Below are 27051 nucleotides of genomic sequence, written 5' to 3'. Positions count from 1 at the left end.
TATTGTAAATTCTTTTTTGCATCTGTCTTTATAAATGAAGGAAATATTTCTAATTTTCTTCAATATTTTATTAACTAACAACATTACAATTATTACTCACGGAGAGTAAAGGTACTGATTGCCACTCTGTAAACATATCTGAAAGTCATAGTTTGCTGTTAAAAGCATGACTCAGTTCTAGTTTGGCTTTTCTTAACTGAGAGAGGGCAGTGAGACATATAATAGGGCTAAATTATTTAAAATTAGATTAATGGTTAGCATCAACTTAAGGAAGCTACAATATTTTAGTGGTCTTCCCCCCATCATGGACCATAGATGATCTTGTGAGCCATTCTTCTGTTGCAGAACAAGGAATTTGTTGCTGGAAAGAGAATCTTAATTTTGTTTTGTGGAGGGGCAGACTTAGTTTCAGTGCAGCTATCTAAGGACAACTTTTTATAATATTACATAAAGTACTTAGCTTCATTTGCATTTTTCTTATATTTTGATGCACCTTGTGAAATTTATTAGTGGTTTTCTTTTGTCAATTATAACATAAAAAAAATGAAAAAGGACAATGAGTCCCTAAGTGGCAAACCCATAATCACAAAAGATTTCACATGAATATAAAAATCATTTATACTATGTTAATTAATAAACTAGCAGAACAAAGACTGCAGTAGTCATTATTGCTTTACCTTTTACTGAATATAACATTTGAATGCAATCATGATACCCTCTTGGATATTGTTATCATTTGATAGCGGTTGAAGATAGCTAGTTAAATTTATTCCTATATGTTCTTGAGTTTTAAGGTACCAGGTGTATTTGAATGTTGTGTGCTTTACTTGAAAATATTTGTTCATGTGTTTATTTGTTATGTGCTGTAAGGTGTGAGGCTTGCTGCACAGCTTGTCAAGTAACATACTTTTGTTCCTGAAAGTTACAAATTACCCTACATCTACTTATGACTTGTGGAACTGTTTAAAATTTTGAAAGTTTCCTTAACTATATGACAAGTTTGATGATGATTTTAAGAGTATAGTTTAGGTTTCATTTAAATATATAATATACTGCTCTTTTCCTAGACTTTCATATTGTTATTTCTAATTTTTCCAAGTTTTTGTAGAAATTCTGAAAAAAAAACAACCCAAAAAACACCCATACACTTTCAAATTAATAAAATGTCAAGATGACTTTCAGCTTTTGTTCAACTGGCTTTAATTAGTACACAATGATCACTTTTATCAGCCTCTTATACATGGACATAGATCAAATGCCCACATGGTATATCTTACATTTTAGTATATCTTACATAAGACAGTTTTCATTATTATTTAGTATGGAAAACTTTGACAGTAGTTTATCATTTTTTAGACCTAATTTGATTTGCCTTTCAAAACAATGCAATCTATTTTTAAAAAAACAACAACAAAAACATACAAAAGACAAAAAAAACAAAAAACACCAGCTTTGTAAAATAAGATTTGATGCTAGTGGAGGATTGAAAGCAGTTTTCACTACTAAAACTAGTGTTTATGAGAGCAATGAATCCGAATTTTAATATAAATGACAATACACAATTTTGTGATATCAAAATTAGGTTTCACCAGAAATATTGGACCAGTCGTAGATGGAATTTGGAACAAAAATGGGTGAGAGTCAAAACAATTTGACTTAGTTGTTGTGTGCATACTATATCCAACAAAAATGGAGATGCGGTAAATATTTCCCCTTGTCTCCCTGTGATATAGCTGGATAAATTATTGACTAAACAACATAACACTCATAAAAATATATAAAAGTTTATTAAAAGTATAAACTGATGATTTAGACTTTTAGTAAACTTAAGCCTATTTTTTGTTGTTGCTAAAATTCAGCATTTTACGTACGAAATCAATGAAATTCATCTGGGAACAATTATATAATTAGATATAAATATAGTAAGAAAAATAAGTTTGGAGTTAATTTGGTAAAAACAAAACAAAAAACCTTCATTACATTATAATGATGAACTATTTTCTGAATAAATGCTACATCTTGTTTGTGCAACGATAATACCCCCAAACCAACCAAAACACAAACCATCAGAAGAATAAATAATTGAGTCTAACGATAAGTTGTTAGATGCGCAAGATAGTGAAAAAATCTACCATCCTTAAAACCTAAGAAAAGAACGCGAGCAATCTAACGAAATGGGACATTACACTAGACTGATTATATTATTGTCATAGAAATCTATAAAGACTAGGGAAACTGTTCGTCGATCATAGGTTGTCATCGCATGTAATGTGTAATCAAGCAGAGTCATGTGTGATAAGAAAAAGGTAAACTTTTATATTACCTTAGACTCTAGGTTTCCATACTTTCTCTCTTCTTCTCTCAACTGATTCTGGAGTTCTTTTTCCCTTTCTACTGTCTCGTCTAACGTCTTCTGAAGTTTTTCCAATTCTTCTGTCTGCCGTCTCGACTGATTTAGATTCACCTGATTCTGGAAAATGAAAAACAAGACCAAACTTCATTTTTTAAGCAGTTAGGAAAGGAAATTCTAGAATAATCCTGTATTAACAATCTGAAATCACCAGTTACTTCATATTAAAATAAATGTGTTTGTAATGAATATCTGGTTCAAACAAATTACAATGTATCAAAAAAATAGTTAAATGTGTCACTATTTTATACAATAAAATATCGTAATTTTTAATTATATAAAAATACTGAAAACTTTTAGAATATTTTTCGTTAAAATTATCTGATTTTTGTTACATAACTTGAAACTACATTTCTTAGTTGGTCATGTAATGTAATTTGTCGCAAAATACAAAAATATGTTTTATATTGCTAGACATATATCATAAGATCTTAAAATAAATCAGAACTTACTGTTTTGTGGCATTTATTTTAATTATTTTTCTTTTGCCACAAATACTGAAAATAATCGTACTTTATAAGAAGACTGTAGGTAAGTGCTGCTCTTTGGAACTATTTTCTCTATCGTCAATCGTCTTCAGTCTCAAGTTCATGATTACGCATTTTTACTGCGTGACATCATAGTTTCATTGTTACGTTTTTTTCTGCGAAGGACAGAAAAGCCACCTTAGACAAACTAACATTGACCAACTTCCCACAAACCTTCTGTTCTTGGTGGACGCCGGTTCTCAAAGACACATTTAAGAAAATCAAATACTCAAAAAAATCTCTGGTAGCTCAAGTGGGTAGGAAGGTTATGTGGTCGGATGGAACTGCTGTAATTATACTTTATTCGGCAATTTTCCCCATGGCAAACAGTTATTGACTATGAGATGTGGCTGGAAACTTGTGAACCTCATGACCCCTTGTCAGTTTTTGTTTATTATATTGTTATTAATGTGCCTACCTTCAACGCAATAGCGATTCAGGAAGGAAGGCTCTCTTTCTTATTCTGTGTTTAACTTTGGAGATGAGGGCTTTGCTCGGATCGAGTTGAAATGTGCTTTGGAGACCATTGTTATTATAAACGTTTTGCTATCGTAATTTTTAATTATATAAAAAATACTAAAAACTTTTCAGTGATATCGAGAAAACCCACTTGTAGAGAAATATATATGCAAAAACGGCTCGTTTGGGTTGAGAAAATATTTTACATAGAAGAGCGAACAACGTTTCGACCTTCTTCGGTCATCGTCAGATTCACAAAGAAAGAGGTAACGGACTGTAAGCTGACCACATATTTGAAAGGGGTTGTGTAACTGAGTGTCGGAATGTAGAGGGCGGTATTAGATGTTTGAATATATAATTTTATTTATTTTATTATATTAATATAGGTATAAAGACGTTCCTTTATATTGGTTTATTTTGGGTTTAAGTTGTTGTATAAGTAAGGCTTCTTTAATTTTGCGTTTGTTTATATTTGTTTCTTTATTTAGTATTTGAGTGTTTTCTATGGTTAAGTTGTGTTTATTTGACTTGCAGTGTTCGAAAACGTGTGAAGGTGACTTTTTATGTTCTTTCAATCTGGTTTCCATTTTTCTACTTGTTTCTCCAATATAGAAGTCGTGGCAGTTATCACATTGTATTTTGTAAATAATGTTGGTGTGGTGTTTGTCAGTATAGTTTTTACATAGCATAGACTTCAGTTTTGTGCCTGGTTTTTGAATAAATTTGATATTAACTGGAATGTCATATTTTGTTACTAGTTTTTGCCAAATGTTGGTTATTTGTCTGCTGATGTCAAGTATATATGGTATGCAGCAGTATATGGTTTCGTGATTTTTTTATTCGTGAGATATATTTACTTTTGTTGGTTGATCTTGCTTTCTGTCTATGTGTGTGTGTATAATGTTTTCTACGGTTTGTGGAGGAAACTTATTGATGTTGATGAAGTATTGTTTTATTTTGTCTAATTCATCGTTAATTTTATCTGGTGAGCATAGTTTTATGGCTGTGTTAATTTGGTTTCTTAGTATGTTGAGTTTTTGTTTTGTTTCATGTGCTGAGTCCCAAGGAATGTATAGTCCAGTATGGGTGATTTTTCGGTGGATTTCTGTTTTGAATTGTGTGTCGGTTCTTGTAATTTTGAGGTTAAGAAATGATATTTGATTGCTTTCTTCCTGTTCACATGTGAAGTTAATGTTGGGATGTATAGAGTTAATGTGATTGAAAAAATTAAGTATGTGTTCTGTAGATTTGAATCCCGCAACCGTATCATCTACATATCTGTACCAGTATAGTGGTGGATGTAATGCTGTGTTAATTGTCTGTGTTTCAACTTGTGTCATAAAAAAATTGTCTAGAACTGGTGATACTGGGTTGCCCATGCTTAGGCCATTTGTTTGTATATAATTTTGGTTGTTGAACATGAAGTTTGTCTTTATCGTGGTGAATTCTATGAGGGTTGCTAATTGGTTGCTGGGAATGTCTATAGTTGGGTTAGGGTCTCGGATATAGAGTTTTAAGGCTATCTTGAAGGCTTCAATGGTTGGAACCTGACGATGACCGAAGAAGGTCGAAACGTTATTCGCTCTTCTACGTAAAATATTTTCTCAACCCAAACGAGCCGTTTTTGCATATATATTTCTCTATTAGTGGGTTTTCTCGACATCACTGATTATTATTTCATCACAACGATTGTACGAGAAGTGTAAGTCTTTGTGTTTTTCTCAGTGTATTTGTACTTACCTGTTACCATTATGTCTGAACTAACATACCGTACACCACTATTAACAGTACACGCTCACACGATCGTTAAGAAACTAAGAAATTTAAACCAAAGAATTATCAATAGAAGAAATGACATATATTTCATTCAACAATGTAGAAAGGAACAACTAACCCCTAATTTTGTAAAGGTAAAAGTTTCAAAAAAATTTAATAAATACACAAACATTATCCAAAATTTACAGAAAAAAATTACTTAAAGCCATGCTGAACACAAAATACAAAGACCTACATGACTCACAAAAACAAAAAATGAGCCTAGACCATCAACTGGCATGCTGAATTAAACCAGAGATTTACGGACTTATACAACGAAACATAAACCAAATCAATACTGAGAACGACAGAGACAAAAAAGATCTGCCACAACAAAAAACGAGAAAAACTAAGATGCAAACAACAGAAAAGACACCAACACGACAAACCGTTGACTAACCTCATAATTAACAGATCCGACCGATAATTAAACACAGACGAGATACATCTACTTAACAAAGGACTCAACTTCGCAATAGCACCTAGGTACATTCCAACCATAGAAATCAAAACACGTTTAGAAGATCTAGCCAGGAGACTTGTGATACTTTCTACAGAAAACAAAAACAAGAAAACAACCAACAGAAAGAAGACAACTTAGATAATTTTATTGATATCAAACAGCCAAACTTCCCAGGTAAAATTAAAAATTTATATTTTCCAGAAACACCTAAAAACAACATCTTACAACATTTTTTCAAAGACTTTTCACAAAACCATCAACATAATTTCACAAAACAGAAAACTGAAAAACAATCTTAGAAAAAAAGACATTAATTCCATTAAAAACCTAAAACAAGACAAAAGCATAAAAATTCTAAAAGCAGATAAAGGTAACGCTATAGTCATAATGAACATGAATGAATACATCCAAAAAATGAAGAACATCCTATCAGACACGAACAAATTTAAACCAATACACAAAAATCCAACAAAGACACACGAGACGCAACTAAACAAATTACTACTGAAAACGAAGAAAGCCAACACAATTTCACAAACACTTTATTCCTACCTACGTAAAACCGACTCACACACACCACAAATATACGGCATCCCTAAACCTCATAAACCAGATTGTCCATTACGACCAATAATGTCCACATATGAATCGTTTAATTACAATCTTGGTAAATACATAGCATGGGCATTCTCCAAATATGTAACATCAGCTAGCTCATTCATCAAAGACTCTTTTAATTTCAAGTCTAATCTAAATCAACTTAATCATAAAGCCTTAATGGCCAGTTTCGATGTTATATCCCTCTTTACAAAAGTCCCAACAGCTGCAGCCTGCAAGATAGCCTTAGAACTCTATATCCGTGACCCTGACCCAACTATAGACATTCCCAGCAACCAATTAGCAGCCCTCATAGAATTCACCACGATAAGGACAAACTTCATGTTCAACAACCAAAACTATATACAAACAAATAGTCTAAGAATGGGCAACCCAGTATCACCAGTTCTAGCCAATATTTTTATGACACAAGTTGAAACACAGACAATTAACACAGCATTACATCCACCACTATACTGGTACAGATATGTAGATGACACGGTTGCGGGATTCAAATCTACAGAACACATACTTAATTTTTTCAATCACATTAACTCTATACATCCTAACATTAACTTCACAATGAACAGGAAGAAAGCAATCAAATATCTCTTCTTAACCTCAAAATTACAAGAACCGACACACAATTCAAAACAGAAATCCACCGAAAAATCACCCATACTAAACTATACATTCCTTGGGACTCAGCACATGAAACAAAACAAAAACTCAACACACTAAGAAACCAAATAAACACAGCCATAAAACTATGCTCACCAGATAAAATTAACGATGAATTAGACAAAATAAAACAATACTTCATCAACATCAATAAGTTTCCTCCACAAACCGTAGAAAACATTATACGCACACACATAGACAGAAAGCAAAATCAACCAACAAAAGTAAATATATCTCACGAATAAAAAAATCACGAAACCATATACTGCTGCATACCATATATTCTTGACATCAGCAGACAAATAACCAACATTTCGCAAAAACTAGTAACAAAATATGATATTCCAGTTAATACCAAATTTATTCAAAAACCAGGCACAAAACTGAGGTCTATACTATGTAAAAACTACACTGACAAACACCACACCAACATTATTTACAAAATACAATGTGATAACTGCCACGACTTCTATATTGGAGAAACAAGTAAAAAAATGGAAACCAGATTGAAAGAACATAAAAAGTCACCTTCACACGTTTTCGAACACTGCAAGTCAAATAAACACAACATAACCATAGAAAACACTCAAATACTAAATAAAGAAACAAACATAAACAAACGCAAAATTAAAGAAGCCTTACTTGTACAACAACTTAAACCCAAAATAAACCAATATAAAGGAACGCCTTTATACCTATATTAATATAATAAAATAAATAAAATTATATATTCAAACATCTAAAACCCCTTCTACATTCTGACACTTAGTTACACCACCTCTTCCAAACATGTGGTCAGCTTCCGGTCAGTTACTTCTTTCTTTGTGAACCTGACGATGACCGAAGAAGGTCGAAACGTTGTTCGCTCTTTTATGCAAAATATTTTCTCAACGCAAACGAGCCGTTTTTGCATATATACTGAAAACGTTTATTTGAAATGTTGCGTCTTCTTTTTCTACATCGTTTAACAATTCACTATATAAATATTTTTCTTTGAAAAGGCTTTTAAGTATCTTGAACGTGTACGTATACTTGTGGCACCATCACACTGTTGAACATTCGAGAATTCGCTTACCAGTTTTAATAATTACATGTGGAACTATAAAAACATTGAATTTAGAACAGATCATTTTGGGATGTATTTTAAATCCATTCACAGATTTTGTAACTTAAAAATATTAGAGCTTTGATTACAGGCAAATCAAATAAATATACACTCAGTGACCATTTTATTCAGTACATGTATCTCGTAACGGGTTGAACCCCCTTTTGCCTCCAAAAAAACCTGAATAATTCATGGCATGAATTCAACAAGGTGCTGAAAACATTCTGTAGGGATTTTGATCCATGCTGACTTGATAGCATCATGCAGTTACCGCAGAATTGTCGGTTACACATTCGTGCTGCGAACCTCCAGTTTCCACCTTATTTTAAAGGTGCTTATTGGATTGAGATATGGGGACTGTGCAGGCCATTGGGGTATACTGAAGTCACTGTCATGTTCGTGGAACCAGCTTCAGATCATGCATGTTTGGTGACATGGTGCATTATTCTGCTGGAAGTAGCCATTGGAAAGTGGGTAGACCTTGGCCATAAATGATGCATATGGTCAGCAACAATACTCAGGTACGTTGTGGCATTCAAATAATGCTCAGTTGGTATTAAAGGGCCTAATGTGTGCCAAGAAAACATTTCCCGCACAATTAAACCACCACCACCAGGCTGCAATGTTAACACAAGGCAGGATGGATCCATAAATTCATCATGTTTACACGTAATTCTGATCCTACCATTTGCACGTTGCAGCAAAAATCGAGATTCGTCAGACCAGGCGACATTTTTCCAATTTTCTATCGTCCAGTTTCCATGATCCCATGCCCACTGTAGCCTCATCTTCTTGTTTTTAGCTGAAAGAAGAGGAACCCGGCGTGGTCTTCTGCAGTTGTAACCCATCTGTTTCAGGCCCAGCATAGCCAGGTGGGTTAAGGCATTCGACTCGTATTCTGAGGGTCGCGGGTTCAAATCCCTGTCGCACCAAACATGCTCGCCCTTTCGGACATGGGGCATTATAATGTGATAGTCAATCCCACTATTCGTTGGTAAAAAAGTAGCCCAAGAGTTGGCGGTGGGCGGTGATGACAAGCTGCCTTCCCTCTAGTCTTACACTGCTAAATTAGGAACGGTTAGCGCAGATAGCCCTTGAGTAGCTTTGCGCAAAATTAAAAAAACAAACAAAAAATAAAACATCTGCTTCAAGGTTCGATGCACTGTGAGTTCAGAGATGATCTATGCACACCACTGTTATTAAGAGTGATTATTTGAGTATTTATGGCCTTCCTGTCAGCTTGAATGAGTTTGGCCATTCTCCTCTGACCTCTGTCATTAACAAGGTGTTTTCACCCACGTAACTGCTGTTTACTGGATGTGTTTTTTTTTTTTTTTTTGCACCATTCTCTGTAAACGCAATAGACTGTAGTGCGTGAAAATCCTAGGAGGTCAGCAGTTTCTAAGATGCTGGAACTACCACATGTGGCACCAACAATAATTGCAAGATCAAAGTCGTTTAGATCACGCATCTTCCCCATTATAATGTTTGGTCGAACAACAACTAAATATCTTGACCATGTTTGCATGCTATATATATTAAGTTGCAGCCACATAATTCGCTGTTTGGCTATATGCATTAAAGAGCAGGTGTACTTACTAAAGTGGCCACTCAGTGTATAAATCAAGATAGATTTCAGTTAGAGGCTTGACAAAGTGATAAATATACCTATAAACTTCAACTCATGACTTGACCTATTGGCTTCAAGAAAATAATCAGTGATCTTAAAGCGTGTAATAACTAATGTAATGCAAAAAATTCAGTAGATTACTATTCTACGTGTTATATTTTATTTCGGACGAATCTCCCGATTTATTATGTTACATATGTTACAGAAATTTCTATTTAAATTTAAAGGTTAATTAAACGTTAATATGTAGTAAATTTATATTATTTGCCAACAAGATTGATACACACAATTTCCTTTTTTTGGCAAAACTATATTTTAATATAGAAATATAAAAACAATGCAATTTATAATAATGGCTATCAATAATAATTATTACAAATGATGATTTATATACAACACTTTTACAAACTCAGAGACAGCACTGAGTGTTATATCTGATCTGAACCTAGTCCATGACGTGCAAATTAATTCTGAACTTATATTGTTGCACCTCGTTTAAGCTAGCTACTTCGATTGGTCTCACGCTGACTAAAACTCACTTCTTACCGAGGGAAATATTTAATGTCTTTGTAGAAATAATAACGTCCAAAGTAATTCACTGAAGTTGAACGATTTGTAATGTTTTAAATATATAACGTTATTGGTCAAATTCTGTAATCTTCCGATTAATAAACGTTAATCACAATTATAACTTCCTAGGCCTACAGCACTCCGACTGCAGCTGTCCAATAATATTATCCTTTATTGTCTCTCAGCTGGCTGCTTTTTATACGAATCACGCGAGACACTCGAACCTTCCTCAAAGGTCCCGATAATTCTAAAACAGATAACCGGCTGTAGTTTAACTGTTTTGATATGTGTTTTTAAACAGAAAAGGCCTACGCGATTAAAATTTAGTATGATATAAATATCATTCAGTAATGTTGTATATCGTATTTTAGTGTCATAGAGATAATATTTATAACTGTAACTTCAACTTTATAGTGGAAAACAAAGTGTATGATCTTGGATGTCATATATGGCTCGGCATGGCCAAGCGTGTTAAGACGTGCGATTCGTAATCTGAGGGTCGCGGGTTCGCATCCCCGACGCGCCAAACATGCTCGCCCTTTCAGCTATGGGGGCGTTATAATGTTACGATCGATCCCACTATTCGTTGGTAAAAGAATAACCCAAGAGTTGGCGGTAGGTGGTGATGACTAGCTGCCTTCCCTCCAGTCTTACACTGCTAAATTAGGGACGGCTAGCGCGGATAGACCTCCTGTAGCTTTGTGCAAAATTCAAAAACAAACAAATCTATGTCATATATATGAATATTTTTTGTATGTTTTACAGCTATAACCGCTGCCGTACAGGGAATGTTGGGCATAAGAAGTGTAATTAGGTATAAATTAGTGTAAATTAATTCGATGACATCACATACAATCGTGGAAACATTCGGTGCCTTTGCCTATATGCCTTTTGTTTTATGGTTTTATTTGTTTGCAAATCATTTTAGTACATTTTGTGTATTTCTTAGAGAATGCTTGTAAGTTCAAAATAGATTTTTATACAGAAGATAGAATACCTGAGCTTCTAGTTCCATAACTTTCTGGCGAAGCTCCTTCAGTTCTGCCACAGCATCTGCCTCTCTTAACTTCGCTGAAATAAGATCTTCTTGGAGCTGCACAATCACTGACTTTTCCTGTTTCTTTGAGGGTGAAGGGGAATCTGTACTGGATTCATTCAGGTGTTGCTAAAAGAAAACCACACGATTCAATATGAAATTAGCATTGGAGTTGTTACTTAAAATATTTAACCAAGGAAGTGTCCTGTGGAAGTTTACAAAACTTATTTTTATTTCAATTAGTAAAATTTTTTTTTAGTGGATTAGCATATTGAGTTGCAGCAATTTCGACAACTTTGATTTTTGAATTTCGCGCAAAGCTACTCAAGGGCTATCTGCGCTAGCTGTCCCTAATTTAGCAGTGCAAGACTACAGGGAAGGCAGCTAGTCATCACCACCCACTGCCAACTCTTGGGCTACTCTTTTACCAGCAAATAGTGGGATCGACCGTATCATTGTAACGCCCCCACGGCTGAAAGGGCGAGTATGTTTAGTGCGACCGGGATTCGAACCCGCGATCCTCAGATTACAAGTCGAACCCCTTAACTCATCTGGCCATGCCGGGCCTCGACAATTTTGATCAACAGAGAAGATAAAATAATATTAGGCATTCTATAGGAATGATAGTAAAAATAAAAATAAATAATATTTATAATGTTGACGAAGGTTTATTTGTTTTGTTTAGAGTTAAGCACAAAGCTACATAGTAGGCTATCTGTGCTCTGCCCACCAAGGGTATCGAAACCTGGTTTTTAACAGCATTAATCCGTCGACATACCGCTGAACCACTGGGGGACGGAAAGTTTGTTACCTTTGTTTTTAGACTTCCAGAAACTGAAGCTGTCTGACGGTATTATTCTTTAAACATTACGATGAGTTAAATTATTTCATTTTCTCTGCACTGCAAAACATGCATTTTAATATCTTATACAGTGTATGGTCTAAAAGTTCTTACAGTATAACAAATGCATAACAATGTTAAAGCACAAATGAATATAATCAGTGATGTCGAGAAACCCACTTGTTGAGAAATTTATATGCAAAAACGGCTCGTTTGGGTTGAGAAAATATTTTACATAGAAGGTCGAAACGTTGTTCGCTCTTCTATGTAAAATATTTTCTCAACCCAAACGAGCCGTTTTTGCATATAAATTTCTCATACAAATGAATATATATATATTTTTATTTTTAGTTGCTAGCAAAGCAAAATTACATATAAAGAAATTTACCCTCCAAACGGTTTGCAATCCCAGCACTTTTTGTTTAAGTTCCTTCATAGAGAGGTTAGCCTCCGCTTCCCTTAGTTTAACAGCAATCAGCTCCTCTTGCAGTTGGGCTAGTGTTTTATCTGGAGTTGTTTCTCGAAGTTGTTTGTTGGCCTAAAAGATGAAAAGCTAATGTAAATGGTTTTCTAAATGTTTCGTGTACAACAGAGAAGGAGAGCTTTACAGATAACATTGCCTGAACGTTTTTTGTTTTTTTTTCATTTCATGTATGGGATATTTTAAAAGTTGAAATGATGAAATATATAAAAAAATCACAAAAAATATTATACTAGAAAAGCAAAATGACAAATTTTACCACATACCTCTTCCAGTTCTTGGATCCGGCTTCGAAAATCTTGCATAATTTCATCTTTTTCTGCTTCTCTTAACTTAACAGCCACTAATTCTTCCTGCAAAGACTGAAGTAAGTCATCGACAGAGTTGTCTGTAGAGGATGACTGAGATCCTGTCTGGTACAAAATGTCACAGGAAAATAGACAGCATAAATCTTATAATATGGACAATAATATGGACATCCTGATTAACGATCTCTTCTAGTAATCACATCATTTTTCAAATAAGTGTTCATTAACTGTATACTGAACGTCAGAACATCAAACGGAATATGTAACTAGCATTATTAGATGTTTTCAATAAAAATGAGTTTATAATACTCAATAATTGGATTCACTTACTTTTATTTATCGTAAGCTGTGTGTAAGTCATTACTCACAAAAGAGCTTCTGGGAAAATAACCAGTAACGTACCTCACTTAGTGTTTTGATCTGCTGATAAGCCAGTTCCAGTTCTTCTTTCACAGCCAGTTCTTTTTCTCGAAGTTCTGCCAATTCTCGTTTGATAGCAAAGTTCTCTTCAGATTTCTGAGCACGACTAATCTGATCCTGGATTAGTCGGTCTGCGAGGGATGAACTTTCCTGTCAAATGTAACTTGTGCTTGAAAGTCAGGATTTGTTTATTATATAGTTATAAAATCCTTGAAAAGAACTCCTACTAAGACAGAACAGCTGAAGAGAAAACTCTAGTTTAACTTAGAAAAGACACCATCAGTTACGTGGCACTAAAAATCTTCATTAATCCAATTTTGGAGACACAACTACTAATGCAAATAACCAACGCTTTCATCTGAAACTTATCTTCCTGTACGAAGTATTTTGTAAAGGCCACACAATGTAATACGAAATTCTCACTTCGAAGTATCTACAGATAATAATGTCTTTTGAACACTATGCGACTGAACAACTCTTCTAGCGTTGACCAAAACCTTCCAATTCAGAGCATCTTACTTAATATAATCACCACGAGTAGAGTCATTACTTACAAATTCTCAATTATTGACAAACACTACAGAATGTTTCACACGAAATTAAACATGTTTGATTAACAAGAGCCGTAAGTGTTGCATTCCTGTTGGAAAAACTGGAGGTGGGTATAGCACTTATATTTAATAACATTATAACATGTGATTTTGCTTTAGTGTAGCAAGAACTAGTTCCATTATGCTTTTGTTGAAACCAACAAGTCCTTCAGTGGGACAGCGGTTAATCTTTAGATTTACAACGTTAAAATCCGGGGTTTGATTCCCCTCTATAGGGCCCGGCATGGCCAGGCTGTTAAGGCGCTCGACTAACAATTTGTGGGTCGCGGGATCGAATCCTCGTCACACCAAATATGATCGCCCTTTCAGCCGGGGGAGCATTATAATGTTAGTAAAAAAGTAGCCCAAGCATTGGTGATGGGTGTTGATGGCTAGCTGCTTTCTCTCTAGTTCTATACTACTAAATTAGGGACGGTTTACGCAGGTAGCCCTCGTGTAGCTTTCCGCAAAATTCAGAAATAAATCCCCCGATAGATACAGCAGATAGCCCGATGTGGCTTTGCTATAACAAAACACCCAAACACCATAACAATCTAACTAATTACTAGAGCAAGTGCATAGACTTATTGTTAATTTGATTAACACAGATTTATGACTAATAATTTATTAGTCATATATAAGTATGCGAATAAAACGGTCTTCTTGTGAACAACTGTAATTTTCAGGTTGCTCTATTAAATCATTGTAGTCATGCATAATTTTAAATTAGCACTAGAAATATTTTGTGCATTTAAGTAATAATTTAGGAAAACTACTTGTTTTGTAAAGACATCTCGCTGCATTTCAAAGCAGATACTTTATATTGATGAGAATATTATAATATAATTGAGCTTGTCATTTCTCCATGAAGGAATGTTTAGCTTGTTTGTTTAAGGTATAAAACTACCAAAGGAACCATCCGTAATAGGCCCGGAATGGCCAAGCGTGTTGAGGCGTTCAACTCGTAATCCGAGGATCGTGGGCTCGAATCATAGTCGCACCAAACATGCTAGCCCTTTCAGCCGTGGGGGCGTTATAAGGTTACGGTCAATCCCACTATTCGTTGGTAAAAGAGTAGCCCAAGAGTTGGCGGTAGGTGGTGAAGACTAACTCCCCTTCATCTAGTCTTACACTGCTAAATTAAGGACGGCTAGCGCAGATAGCACTCGTGTAGCTTAGCGCGAAATTCAAAAACAAACGAACAAATAAACCATCTGTAATGTGTCCACTGCGGGTATCAGAACCAGATTTTTAGCGTTATAAGCTATCTCATTTATGATGCAAGTCTACGTATAACAATTTGAATGGCCCCTTGATGGGACAGCGGTAAGTTTACGGACTTACAATGCTAAAATCTGTGGCTCGATTGGGTTTTGTCGTAAATATTTCAGTAAGCTTGTCAATTCCCCTGTTATGGGTTTGGTTATGTGTTTATACACGGATTTGATGTTTGTTTGTTTGTTTGTTTTGAATTTTTCACAAAGCTACTCGAGGGCTATCTGTGCTAGCCGTTCCTAATTTAGCAGTGTAAGACTAGAGGAAAGACATCTAGTCGTCACCACCACCGCCAACGTTTGGGCTACTCTTTTACCGACGAATAGTGGTATTGACCGTCACATTATAACGTCCCTACGGCTGAAAGGGCGAGCATGTTTGGTGTGACGGGGATTCGAACCCGTGACTCTCAGATTACAAGTCGAACGCCTTAACCCACCTGGCCATGCCGGAACCCGGATTTGATGTGATACACATTAAGCAAATATTGATGGGATGATGATGATGGTGATGAAGAATCTGAAATACGAGATTTAACGTTAAGTAAGGGTAACGACATTGTACAGTAAGTAAAAGATAATATTTGTTGCTTCAACATTTGGTGTAATTTTAATATAGGGTTGAATATAAGAGAAACTTGGTCATCAAAAAAATTGTTCAATTTAAAAGTTACCTTTATTCTATTGGATTTATATAATATCAGAGATGCTGTGCTAGAAGTATAAGACACTATAGTTAATGACTAAAGAAATGTGAGTCCAGTAGTTTTGGTGTTTGCATGATGTTAATAAGATGTGCTTGTCACCCTTATCTGATTGCTTATTTTACTGAATTTTATGTAAGTGTAATACGACGGTTATCTGCACTAACCGACTCTAACTTTGAGTGATTCCTTGCCATTAAGCACAAAGATACACAAAGGGCTATATCTGCACGTGTAATGACACTCAGTTTTTAGCTATAAAAGACTTCAGACTTCCCACTAAGTTACTGGAGGGCTTGAATTGATAGACTAAAAAGTAGGCATTTAGTCAGCCACATCCACCGCCATATTTTCAGCTATTCTTTACAAAGGATGTAGTAGAGTTGACCTTTGAGAATAAAAGGGTATGTTCAGTGACGTGTTTTAATTCTGCAACCTGCAGATTCCTAGTGAAGTGTACCAGATCACGAATTTTCTTGTCTTAGTTAATCAGATTCAACAGAGAGACTGCTTTTCAAGTATTTGTTTGTTTGTTTAGAATTAAGCACAAAGCTACACAATGGGCTATCTGTGCTCTACCCACCACGGGTATCGAAACCCAGTTTCTAGCAGTATAAATCTGCAGAAACCACATTGCCACTTAGGGGCGAGAAAAATAAAAAACATTGTAGGCTGCCGCAGTGTTAGTGAGTCTAAAATTAATTTGACATGCCCCAAACATTTTAAAATAACGATTAAAAGTTAAATTATAAAGTGATTTTTAAAGCGATCTGTTTTACTATATATATATATTTTCTTATATTCGATAGAGCTAAACTGTATTTCAAACTGGATGCAAGTGTTGTCACCTCAAGTTTGTTACTGTTGTGACATGTATCCATATACAGATCTTGTGTGTTTATATGAGCATCGACACGTGATATAAATATATATCTGTATGGAAGGTTTGTTTATGGCAAAGATACTTCGAACAGGAGAAGGCACTCGCAGCTGAATGGCCGAGCGTGCTTGATGTCATATTTATAACTATAGACTGTAAATAAATAAGTCGTAAATGTGTTAGAGTTCAGAGTGGGCGTCTTTGAACTATTTTTTGTACACAATCCTTACCATTATGATAAATTATTTTAAGATATTAGTGTTACGCAGTCCAACTCACCTGTTCTAGGTTTTCGATTCTCTGTCTCAGAAGTCTGTTTTCTGTTCGCAGTCTCTGTTATTAATTAAAAAAAACAGCATAGAATTCAAACAATATCATAAAGTTAGAGAAGTAAAAACACAATTATCTGGTTGTGTCGATTTAATTCAATATAAAATAACATTAAATAATTCTTTTGCTTTCTCACAAAATTCGTTTGACTAGTTAAACTTTAGTATCAGATAACTGTTAATACAAAGGCGATTAATTACAAACATTGATAAATAATTGGAAAAAAAACGTAATTGCATTTATTAATTTATGAATCCTAATTTTAAATCAAAATTTAACTGATATCTTCAACATAATAAAACATGTTTTGTGCACTTATTGATACTCAATATGATATGCACTCATGATATTGAGTGATTTGATAATGAACGACTTCATTAACTAATGGTTTAACAGTTACACAGTCTGGAACTACAACCTTTCGTATTTAAGACACTTACTCTCATTTCAATCATCTCTCCATGTTCTTTCACTTTTAATGTTGTGTAGTCTTTCTCCAGTCTACATGAAGACACAAATACGACATAGAACAGTCAGTTTGTAAACACATAATGACTTTAGGATACTCTTTCATTTATTCTTTTCACTGATTTATTGTGTATTTTTAATCAATTTCAAACAACGTTTTTAAATAAGTGAATACAACAAATATTGTTTTATAGTTAGCATAATTCATTCTTGTACTGCGACGAAACTGATGCTTTGATTTGAAGAATTACCACTGTGTTTGAAAACTACAATACCTGTCTTACAATGATTTCCATAACAAATTTATTTTATGTCTCTCATTGCTTCATACATGAGTGTATTATATTTTTTAACTGTAAGCTAGTACACGTACTGCCCTGATACGCCTAAACTTTGTTTTCAACCCTAAAGTCTTGTCGATACACAGAATAACAGAAATTGTATACACAAATTTCTACACAAATGTTTAGTTCTTTTCTTCTGTGTTTCTCACAATAATTCATGAAGAAAAACAGAATATACTAAATACATTCTGATTCTATGTACTAATAGCTTTGAAAATGAAGTTAAAATATTCACACAGAATTTTACAGTGTAGTCAGATCAAGAGAATATAAATGTTAGTTCTTGTAGGTTCCACAATATATTTTCAAGGGAGAAAGCTATTTACTGATACTTTCTTTTAGAACTTCATTAAAATGATCTTACTGCTAATTTTTTGCAAAAGTATGTTTTCTCAGTATTTCTTTATTACGGTCGGTATCAGCCACACTTTACAGGAAACTGGGTGAACGTCAAGACGAAGGTTAACTGGTTTATTAATTTAACTTCAGAACATCGTTATTGTGATACGTTAAAATCAATGGTATCTACTCTATAAAACTGTTCCGCTTAAATGTATATACCCACTTTTTCATCTTTTTACTGTTGTATTTGACCTGAAAAGCCATGGAGACTAAATAGTCTGGGTCCGTCTCGCACTTTGAGGGCATTTCTTTCTGAAAATACTATAAAACAAAACAACAAAAAGTAAAACAACAAAACAATTAACTTAATTTATATGTAAGTTATACTTTATTACTTGTCAGTGCATAAGTAATTTTACTGTGATAAATGTTCTAAACTATCAATATATTAGAAGTTGATTTTTGATATATTGTTATTTATAAAATAGTATGATTTTGAGTTCAGATATTGAATTTCAGTATTTTCAACCCGAACGAGACCCTGTGTGCACATGCGCTAAACAGTCAGATCAGAATCCCTTACAGCTGAGATAAATCTGTTCCTAATATCACTCTACTGACAAAAGAACAACTAGTAAGAAGTACCCCCCTATTTAAACGTTTATTAAACTAAATAAACATATTAACTGTTACCTTTATAACGCAGCCACAGCCAGAAGCGTGGAGTGTGTTCATTGTTCTAGGGGGGGGTGAACTTTGACCTATTGATTTACAGCCTATAATGCTCACCAAAAGGTCACGCCCGAACCCCAGATACTTTTGATTCATTTTTATACAAATACTAAGTACAGATATAAAATAATACACCTTGTCAGACACATATTTCGTCTACACAACAGGTTATTACTAATAAGTATTACTAATACTTCTTTCCGAAATTATAAAAAACAAAAACAAAGATATTTTATAGACAGCTAATTCTAACAATAACCGTCTCCAGTATAGAATTACAAAAAAAAAAAAAAGCGTAACTTTAAGGGCAGCGGTAACAACGATGTTAAATACGGAGAAAATGAGTGAATGTCGTTATGAAAAAATAACTGCTAGTTCCATATAATGAGTATACAAAAAAACAAAACAAATAACTCAAACGGCCTGGCATGGCCAGGTGCCTAAGGCACTCGACTCGTAATCCGCGGGTTCAAATCCCCATCACATCAAACATGCTAGTTCTTTCAGTGGCGGGGGCATTATAATGTCACGGTCAATCTCACTATTCTTTGATAAAACAGTTGGCCAAGAATTGGCATTGGGTGGTGATGACTAGCTACCTTCCCTCTAGCCTTACACTGCTAAATTAGGGACGGCTAGCGCAGATAGCGCTCGTGTAGTTTTGTGCGAAATTCAAAACAAACACAGCACATTCCCCTATAGTTTTATTTCTCTGAATGCACGTGCTTGCTACAGCTAATTTCTCTCAACGTTTCAGTTGGGTTCCGTTTCTCGTCTCTAGATCTGAAGCCACCCGAAACGTTGAGATGAAACAACTGTCCCGACCGCAGGTTGTTGCTATTCATAAAGAAACATTACCAAACATTATAAATACTAGGCCCTTAAGCATAAGTTTTATTACTGATAATAGGATATAACATTAGATCGTTTAACCTTTATTATGTTAAAATGACTACTAATCATGTACAAGACTATCAGTATTACGTAATTTTCAGATTCGCCACTAACCCGAAGCATCCCTTCCATATCTAGCTGGAGCAAATCTTCCTTACAGAACTGCAAAATGGCGACTGCTATACGAAACACCATTTCCATGCCCTGAAAAAAAAATAATGCTCTGAGTTTTGAATTTTACATTTAAGCAAATCTCTAATTGAATGTTTATATACATTTTAAAATACCTTTAATTTGTTGAAGTGCAAAGGGAGTATTTTTGTTTGATTAAACGACTGTTAATCTTTAAAAGGAATACTTAGTTCTCTTAAAGTTTCATTGTGGGAATCATCTGTTTTAACTCTTAAACTGAAGTTTTAAGCTTCTGTGGCAAGTTATTGGTAAGTCAACTGGTACTGGTATACAATTGAGAAAATTATGTCCAGTGATGAAATTTAGATTCTGAACACTTTATCCAAAGTCTTAAAATACAAAAAGAACAATTTGAATCTATTTATTTTAATATAAGTTAATAAGTAATCTCAACGACAGCAGAAGTGGCAGGAAGCATTTTGGAAACCATGTCCGACAGTTAGTTTTACTTTTTTTATGAAAATGTACAGGAATATGCATTATATTATAAGGAATCCATATATATGCTCACATCTGTAATTGAATAATATCCAAAAAAACTATGACTGGTTTTAACCAGCAGAACTGGATGAATCTTCACTTTAATTTAACAAATGATCATGGCATTGTTGTGATACATTGTTTTTATGGAGCATTACCCGTTTCCGAACTTGTGTGTAAACTACGTTAAAACAGAGTCAGAATCTCTGAGTGTTTGTTTCTATCGAGAGGGAGATGAAATCGGATTTTAAGCTAACTTACAAATGTAAAATAGGAAAATGTTCAATGTGTTACAATTGCAACATATGTAGATGCGATCACTATGTGTGACAGATTTACTAGGCCCGGCATGGCCAGATGGTTAAGGCGTTTGCCTCGTAATCTGAGGGTCGCGGATTTGAATCCTCATCGCACCAAACATGTTCGCCCACTGAGCCGTGGGGGCGTTATAATGTGACAGTCAATCGCACTATTAGTTGGTAAAAGAGTAGCCCAAAAGTTGGCGGAGGGTGGTGATGACTAGCTTACACTGCTAAATTAGAGATGGCTAGCGTAAATAGCCCTCGTGTAGCTTTCCGAGAAATTTGAGCAAACAGATTTAGTATTATTTATCTATTTTAAACCTCGGGAGTTATAGCTGTGATTAACGCTTATTAATCGGGAACTTCAGATATTTGACCAGGAACTTTATAAATTCCGAACAGTACAAACCATTTAATTGTTTGTTTTTTTTAATTTCCAAAACTACACAAGGGCTCTCTGCGTTAGCTGTACCTAATTTAGCAGTGTAAAACAAGAGGGAAGGCAACTAGTTATCACCACCCACCGCAAACTCTTGGGCTACTCTTTTATCAACGAATAGTGGTGTTAACCGTCACATTATAATGTCCCCAAGGCTGAAAGGACAAGCATGCTTGGAGTGACGGGGATTCGAACCCGCAACCCTGATCATCTAGCTATGCCGGTCCACCATTTAACTTCAGTGGATTCACAAAGCCCAAAGATAAATACGTCTGCGTACAGGAGCTGTAAATGAACGGATGTATTTGACGACTTGTCATCAAATACGGATCAGAGCAGAAGTAAGAGAACATTTAAAGATCAGGTAATGAACGAAGAGTAAGAATACAGTTGTTTTATGAGTAAATTGTTAGAGTATTACAAGAATAAGAAGAGAGAGGAACACTAAATTAACGACAGAATAGCACTATAACAGTATCCGGGCGTTATAACAGCATCCGGGCGGTTCACTTTGGTAAAATAGAAACATCTTAATGAATATCCCAATGCAAGTACACAGTATGGACAAATTATCACTGCATTATACGTTACACAATTATTTACCTCACTCTTAGGTTTCAGGATATCTGGATCTGGTGAGATATCCAAAATAGTGATACACTTTTACCGATGATTCAGAGATTGCTTGTTAATATTACAAGTTTTCAAAACATGTCACATGAAGATGATTTTAACAAAAGTTAAAACATATTCTCATATATTAATTATTGTTTTAACATTCTTTCCGTCACTGCAGTTTGAAGTATTTTATGAACGAATTGTCATATGTTTTTGTAAATTTTTAAACAAAAACCATAAAGTATCGCCTGAAGTTTTTTTACAGGTATGCAATATATTTTTTATTTTTTTTAAAATAAGATATTCAAACTATGATTAATGTTTATGTATATATATTATACCAAAGCATTGTCGCTTAAAGATGAGAAAAATCAATACATAAATAAGGAATATATATAACTTAGGAACTCACAGTACATATAATTCGTCCCCTCGTATGTGAGTAGACTAGTTCTGTAACCTAAAATCAACGTGATTAATTATGATTCTACAAAATGACTACTAGCCTCGGAGAGAAAGAGATCCATGACTCTCAGTGCTAACTGAAGTGGCAGAGCAGCTGTGAATAGTGTTAAGAACCAGGATGAGGCGTACATTGATGTGTGGAAACTTTGTGACTGAAAGTGGATATGTAACTCTGGAATCTGCTCCTAAAAGGAAGAAGAAAATAAAACACTTAAATAACGAAGAGTAAAAAAAATGTCATGCTTTTCATATGTTAATTCTTGTCTTGCGAATTTTTGTTTGTTTTTTAAGTGGAAGAGGCTTACGGAAAACTATTGTTGAGAGTTACACAGTAACTGAAAAAACTACATAAGAGTATGTTGAACATTTCATATTGAGAAATCTTAGTTACATAATCTTAATTAATATCTCGAATATTTCCTTAATGGTTCCAACGATTAGTTTTCTTGTTTGTTTATTCTTACAATGATCAAATGATGACCAACTTAAAAATAGGTTGTTTTAATAGTTAAATTGGTTCTGTTGCAATGTAAATAAATTTTCATTGATTTTATGCATCTTAAACATAATCATTGTGTAATGTGTTTTAAACAGCTACATATGAAATTAAACATCTTAAATATTAACTCATTTAATGATATCCATATTATAAATTTATCACTTATTAAAATTTGAGCTTTATATTGAGTGTACGGTATATTAACAAAAATCTAAATAGATATGCATAATAAGGAATGACAAAAATATCTGAATAACATGAACACAAAATCTTTGGTAATTTTATTAATATAGAACTGACTACAGAACACTAGAAGTGCTATCAATGAATTCTCGCCACTAACTATTACAATCTTTCAAGGTCAGAGTTCACTTAATACCTAGCGCTTTCGTTGACCTTTATTTCATTGGGATTAGAAGTGCACACGTGACACATATCCAAGTAACGTTACTTTGATTGATTCAAAAATATTCTCGCAAATTCACACAAAATCTATCTGAGATTAACATTCCTAATTATGAACTGATAGGTTAACGGAAAGCCGTCTTTTCAAGAGCATCCACGGCAAATTTTTGGGCTGCTTTTAATTGAAAAGTGAGATTTAACCATTAAAGTCACAAAACACGGAGAGCAATTTTTTTCCAGCAACAGAACATGAATCATAACGCATCTACATGATGTTTGTCGCCTACCTTACCAAACACAATTTATAAGTGATAATGAAACATAACTTTACGAAATTTTCGACAACAAAGCTTTTAACTGGATTTTAGGCTGTAGAAAACATAAACATAAATAACTGAAACACACTACATCAGTAAAATTTTATACTTTGGCTCAAAAATTCCATTTCTAAGCGTATTATACAAATGATAAACACGTTCATCAATCTGGCCATTATTCATTAACATGAAATTTATATAATGGCAAGCTAAAAGTGTTCTAAACTGGATTATACATAACGTGAAACATGGACCTAGCTAGTTTGGCTATGATGCATTAATAGTAGATTTACACAAGCAAAAAAACTGGACGTCATAATGTAATTGATATTTGCATAAATTCAACTTTTACATGATTGTTCATGAATGACACTATGTACATAGGAAACACTCAAAAACATTACACGGGAGATGAACTTTTTCTTGGACACACTCACACTCATACGTATAATTCTTTGGATGGCGTATTTTAGAAGGTAAACTCTTACATGCTGGATTTTTACATGGCCTAATACCTTTCTACATAAAGCACATACTGAAATACTACCTGGACAATAGACTCTAGCTGGTACATACAAAGACCAAGCTCTGCCATGCTGGGTTTGTACATTTCTCTCAGTCTGTAGTCTTCCATCAACCTTGTTAAAACAGCAAACGCTTCTTCTTCTGGCATCTAGAAAACATTCAACAGACCATAGAGTCATTAGAGAACAGAAACTGAAAATAAACAGCGGTCACTGTTACATCACACAGCGTTTACTTAAGGTTTAGAGACAGTCTCACACAAAACATGGTATGTTGTTTGATTTCACAGCCACAGACCAAACTGTTTTAAACTTTTTTTAAGCGTTATAATAAAACTGGAAACATTCAAGTTTACTTTTTGTTTGTTCCTACACCTTTATACCTTTCATAGTTTTCATAAATTATTCAGTGTACCATATCGACCATTTTTCGCACGCTTATTTTTCGATTCATATATTCGTTTTGTTGTTCAAGGTTTAGGCACATTTAAGAATTTTTATGGAAAGCTCCTCTATACCTATGAAGATATTTTTTCGTCTCACAAGAGTACATAACTAAATAAATGAATTTGTTTTATATTGACTCATATCTGAAGTTGGCAAAGGATGAAATTTCGCACTTCGTTGTAAACTCATTATTGGTACATTTGTTTTAAATTTCGCGCAAAGCTACACGAGGGCTATCTGCGCTAGCCGTCCCTAATTTAGCAGTGTAAGACTAGATGGAATGCAGCTAGTAATCACCATCCACCGCCAATTCTTTTGCTACTCTTTTACCAACGGATAGTGTGATTGACCGTAACTTATAACGTCCCCACAGCTGAAAGGGCGAGAATTTTCAGATATTCTTATTCTACATGTAAAACGTGTATTACAAGAGCATGCCAGTTCTTTTTCCCAGGGCATTTTTATGTATTTCTACAATGATTTACAAGAACATCACTATATATACGTACGTGTAACAAATGTTTTTATAAAGAACCTGATGTTCATTTATTTCCACGTTTAATAACACTAACAGTAATATCTATGTTTTGTCATGCTTACAAATCCCTTGCTAAATCTTAAAGCAAACAAATAAGTGTGTTATAATAAATAATGATGTCTACATTAGCATTTTATCAGTTTTATGAAATAACCTATATGTTACTAAAATTTCTTCTAAAGTTGTTTCTTATCATGGAATTTTTTATTTAACAAACCTTCCTATGTTATTTATATTAACTTTTAAAAATATGGATAACTTCGATTCGCAGTACTTTCGCATAAATGTTTTAAAACCAGTTCAACAACGTGACTGCTATGTTAATGTTTTCATTTCCTATTAATTACACTTATTTTTCAACATTTAATAACAAAGAATGATTATCGTTTGACAAGATTATCGAACAACTCTTATCAAGGTCAGTATCGTTTGTTTGGAATCACGCACAGAGCTACACAATGAATTATCTGTGCTCTCCTTTCCACGGGTATCGAAACTCGGTTGCTAGCAGTGTGAGCCCACAGATTTTCCGTTGAACCACTGGTGGTGGACAATTTCGTTATTTTCACTTCATTTAATATTTTTTAAAAGTACCTCTTAAGTAAATTGTTTATAATACTGTTATTTGAAATATATTTCATGCTATAAACTTCATCGTTTTATTTTCAAGTTAACATATTTTTATTGCCTTTTAATTGCCTTTTTTTTAACTTCACAGTAAATTTGTTTAAAATAAATTCTGATATTTTAACTTCCTTATAGACTTGTGTTATTTGTGTGTTGATAACACAACACTGGGGAACGTGGAATCGTAAATTAATAAAACATTTACTGGCAATCAATCAACACAGAGGCTTTAAATATTGTTCTGTAATCTCACAAAATAAAAGTTCTGCATTGTAGTTACCATTTAAATTGTTTGCTTTGTACCACAAAATTGTAAGCCTTACAAATAAAAACGATGTTTGAGATTATAACCATTATACACAACACACAGATTTCGACTAAACCAAACGAATGCAAAGAAAATTTCCAAATAAAAAAAAATGCCAGTAAATTACAGTGTGTGTGTTGGGCAGGGGGGGGGGAAACTGTCTTTGTCCCTCAGTTTAATTATTGGATACAGATAGGCTCCCTGGTTTTGACGTAATGAAATGTGTTTTATATTATTTAGAAAAGCGTATTTTTTCTAATAACTGTGAATATAATGTTAATATTGTGGCACACATGTGCTACACCAGTAATTGTATGGTAATTTTATAAAATCTTATAAATGAACCAATAAGAGAACTGGAACAAAAGAACAATAAGTTATAATTATAATGCATGAGTAATATTTTAAAACTTTCCTTAAAATAGAAGAGGCAATGGCTGATTGACCTGTAGTTAAGCACAAAGCTAACAATGAGTTATCTGTGCTCAGTTTTAAGCGCTGTAATTCTACTGAGACATACTACTGAGCCATTTCGGGAAGGGGGAAAGAGGCCAAGGACTGAAGATATTCTAAACTCGGATGTCTAAGTGTTAGTATTTATATTAAAAACATTTTATTTTTACTGGATAACATATTGATATCAGTTGCTCTGTTCATTCATTATCACTAGACCTGAATATTGTAAAGACTAAACACGGCAGAGAACAAAGATCCAGAATCTGTGATGTTGAGTGCGTATGAGAAACTATCAAGTGAACTGAAATCCTCTACAATACCATAAACTTTACTTAATTTCAGTCGAAAGAGCCTAACAAAACCTGCTTAATTTCCAGTTAATATTCGCTTATAGCACAAGCAGACCAACAATATGTATTTGAGTAGCACTGGTAAGCATTTATTGCGAGTACACTAAATACGTCATATATAAAGTTGAATATAACAGAATGCGTTTCCACGAAGCTTATAGAGCTTATTTAGAAACCACATCGT

The 27051-nt window shown here is 34.0% G+C and overlaps 1 protein-coding gene across 3 annotated transcripts in view; it reads right to left on the bottom strand.

Annotated features, from left to right (window-relative positions):
• The window catches only part of LOC143226372 (ecotropic viral integration site 5 ortholog-like), a 122495-nt gene that overhangs the window by 15472 nt on the left and 79972 nt on the right, over positions 1–27051 (bottom strand). For all 3 annotated transcript variants that reach the window (XM_076457257.1, XM_076457267.1, XM_076457275.1), the window contains 11 exons: positions 24166–24291; positions 22439–22582; positions 20016–20105; positions 18499–18596; positions 17562–17622; positions 17071–17124; positions 13326–13493; positions 12882–13028; positions 12523–12672; positions 11255–11422; positions 2324–2470 (listed from right to left, as the gene is read on the bottom strand). In XM_076457257.1, the coding sequence (XP_076313372.1) occupies positions 2324–2470; positions 11255–11422; positions 12523–12672; positions 12882–13028; positions 13326–13493; positions 17071–17124; positions 17562–17622; positions 18499–18596; positions 20016–20105; positions 22439–22582; positions 24166–24291 (1353 nt within the window). The remainder of the gene's footprint in view (positions 1–2323; positions 2471–11254; positions 11423–12522; positions 12673–12881; positions 13029–13325; positions 13494–17070; positions 17125–17561; positions 17623–18498; positions 18597–20015; positions 20106–22438; positions 22583–24165; positions 24292–27051) is intronic.

This window comes from Tachypleus tridentatus, chromosome 1, assembly GCF_004210375.1.
Source record: "Tachypleus tridentatus isolate NWPU-2018 chromosome 1, ASM421037v1, whole genome shotgun sequence".
Taxonomy (NCBI): domain Eukaryota; kingdom Metazoa; phylum Arthropoda; class Merostomata; order Xiphosura; family Limulidae; genus Tachypleus; species Tachypleus tridentatus.
The sequence above is the reverse complement of the archived record's forward strand: the minus strand, read 5'-3'. Positions and strand labels throughout refer to the sequence as shown.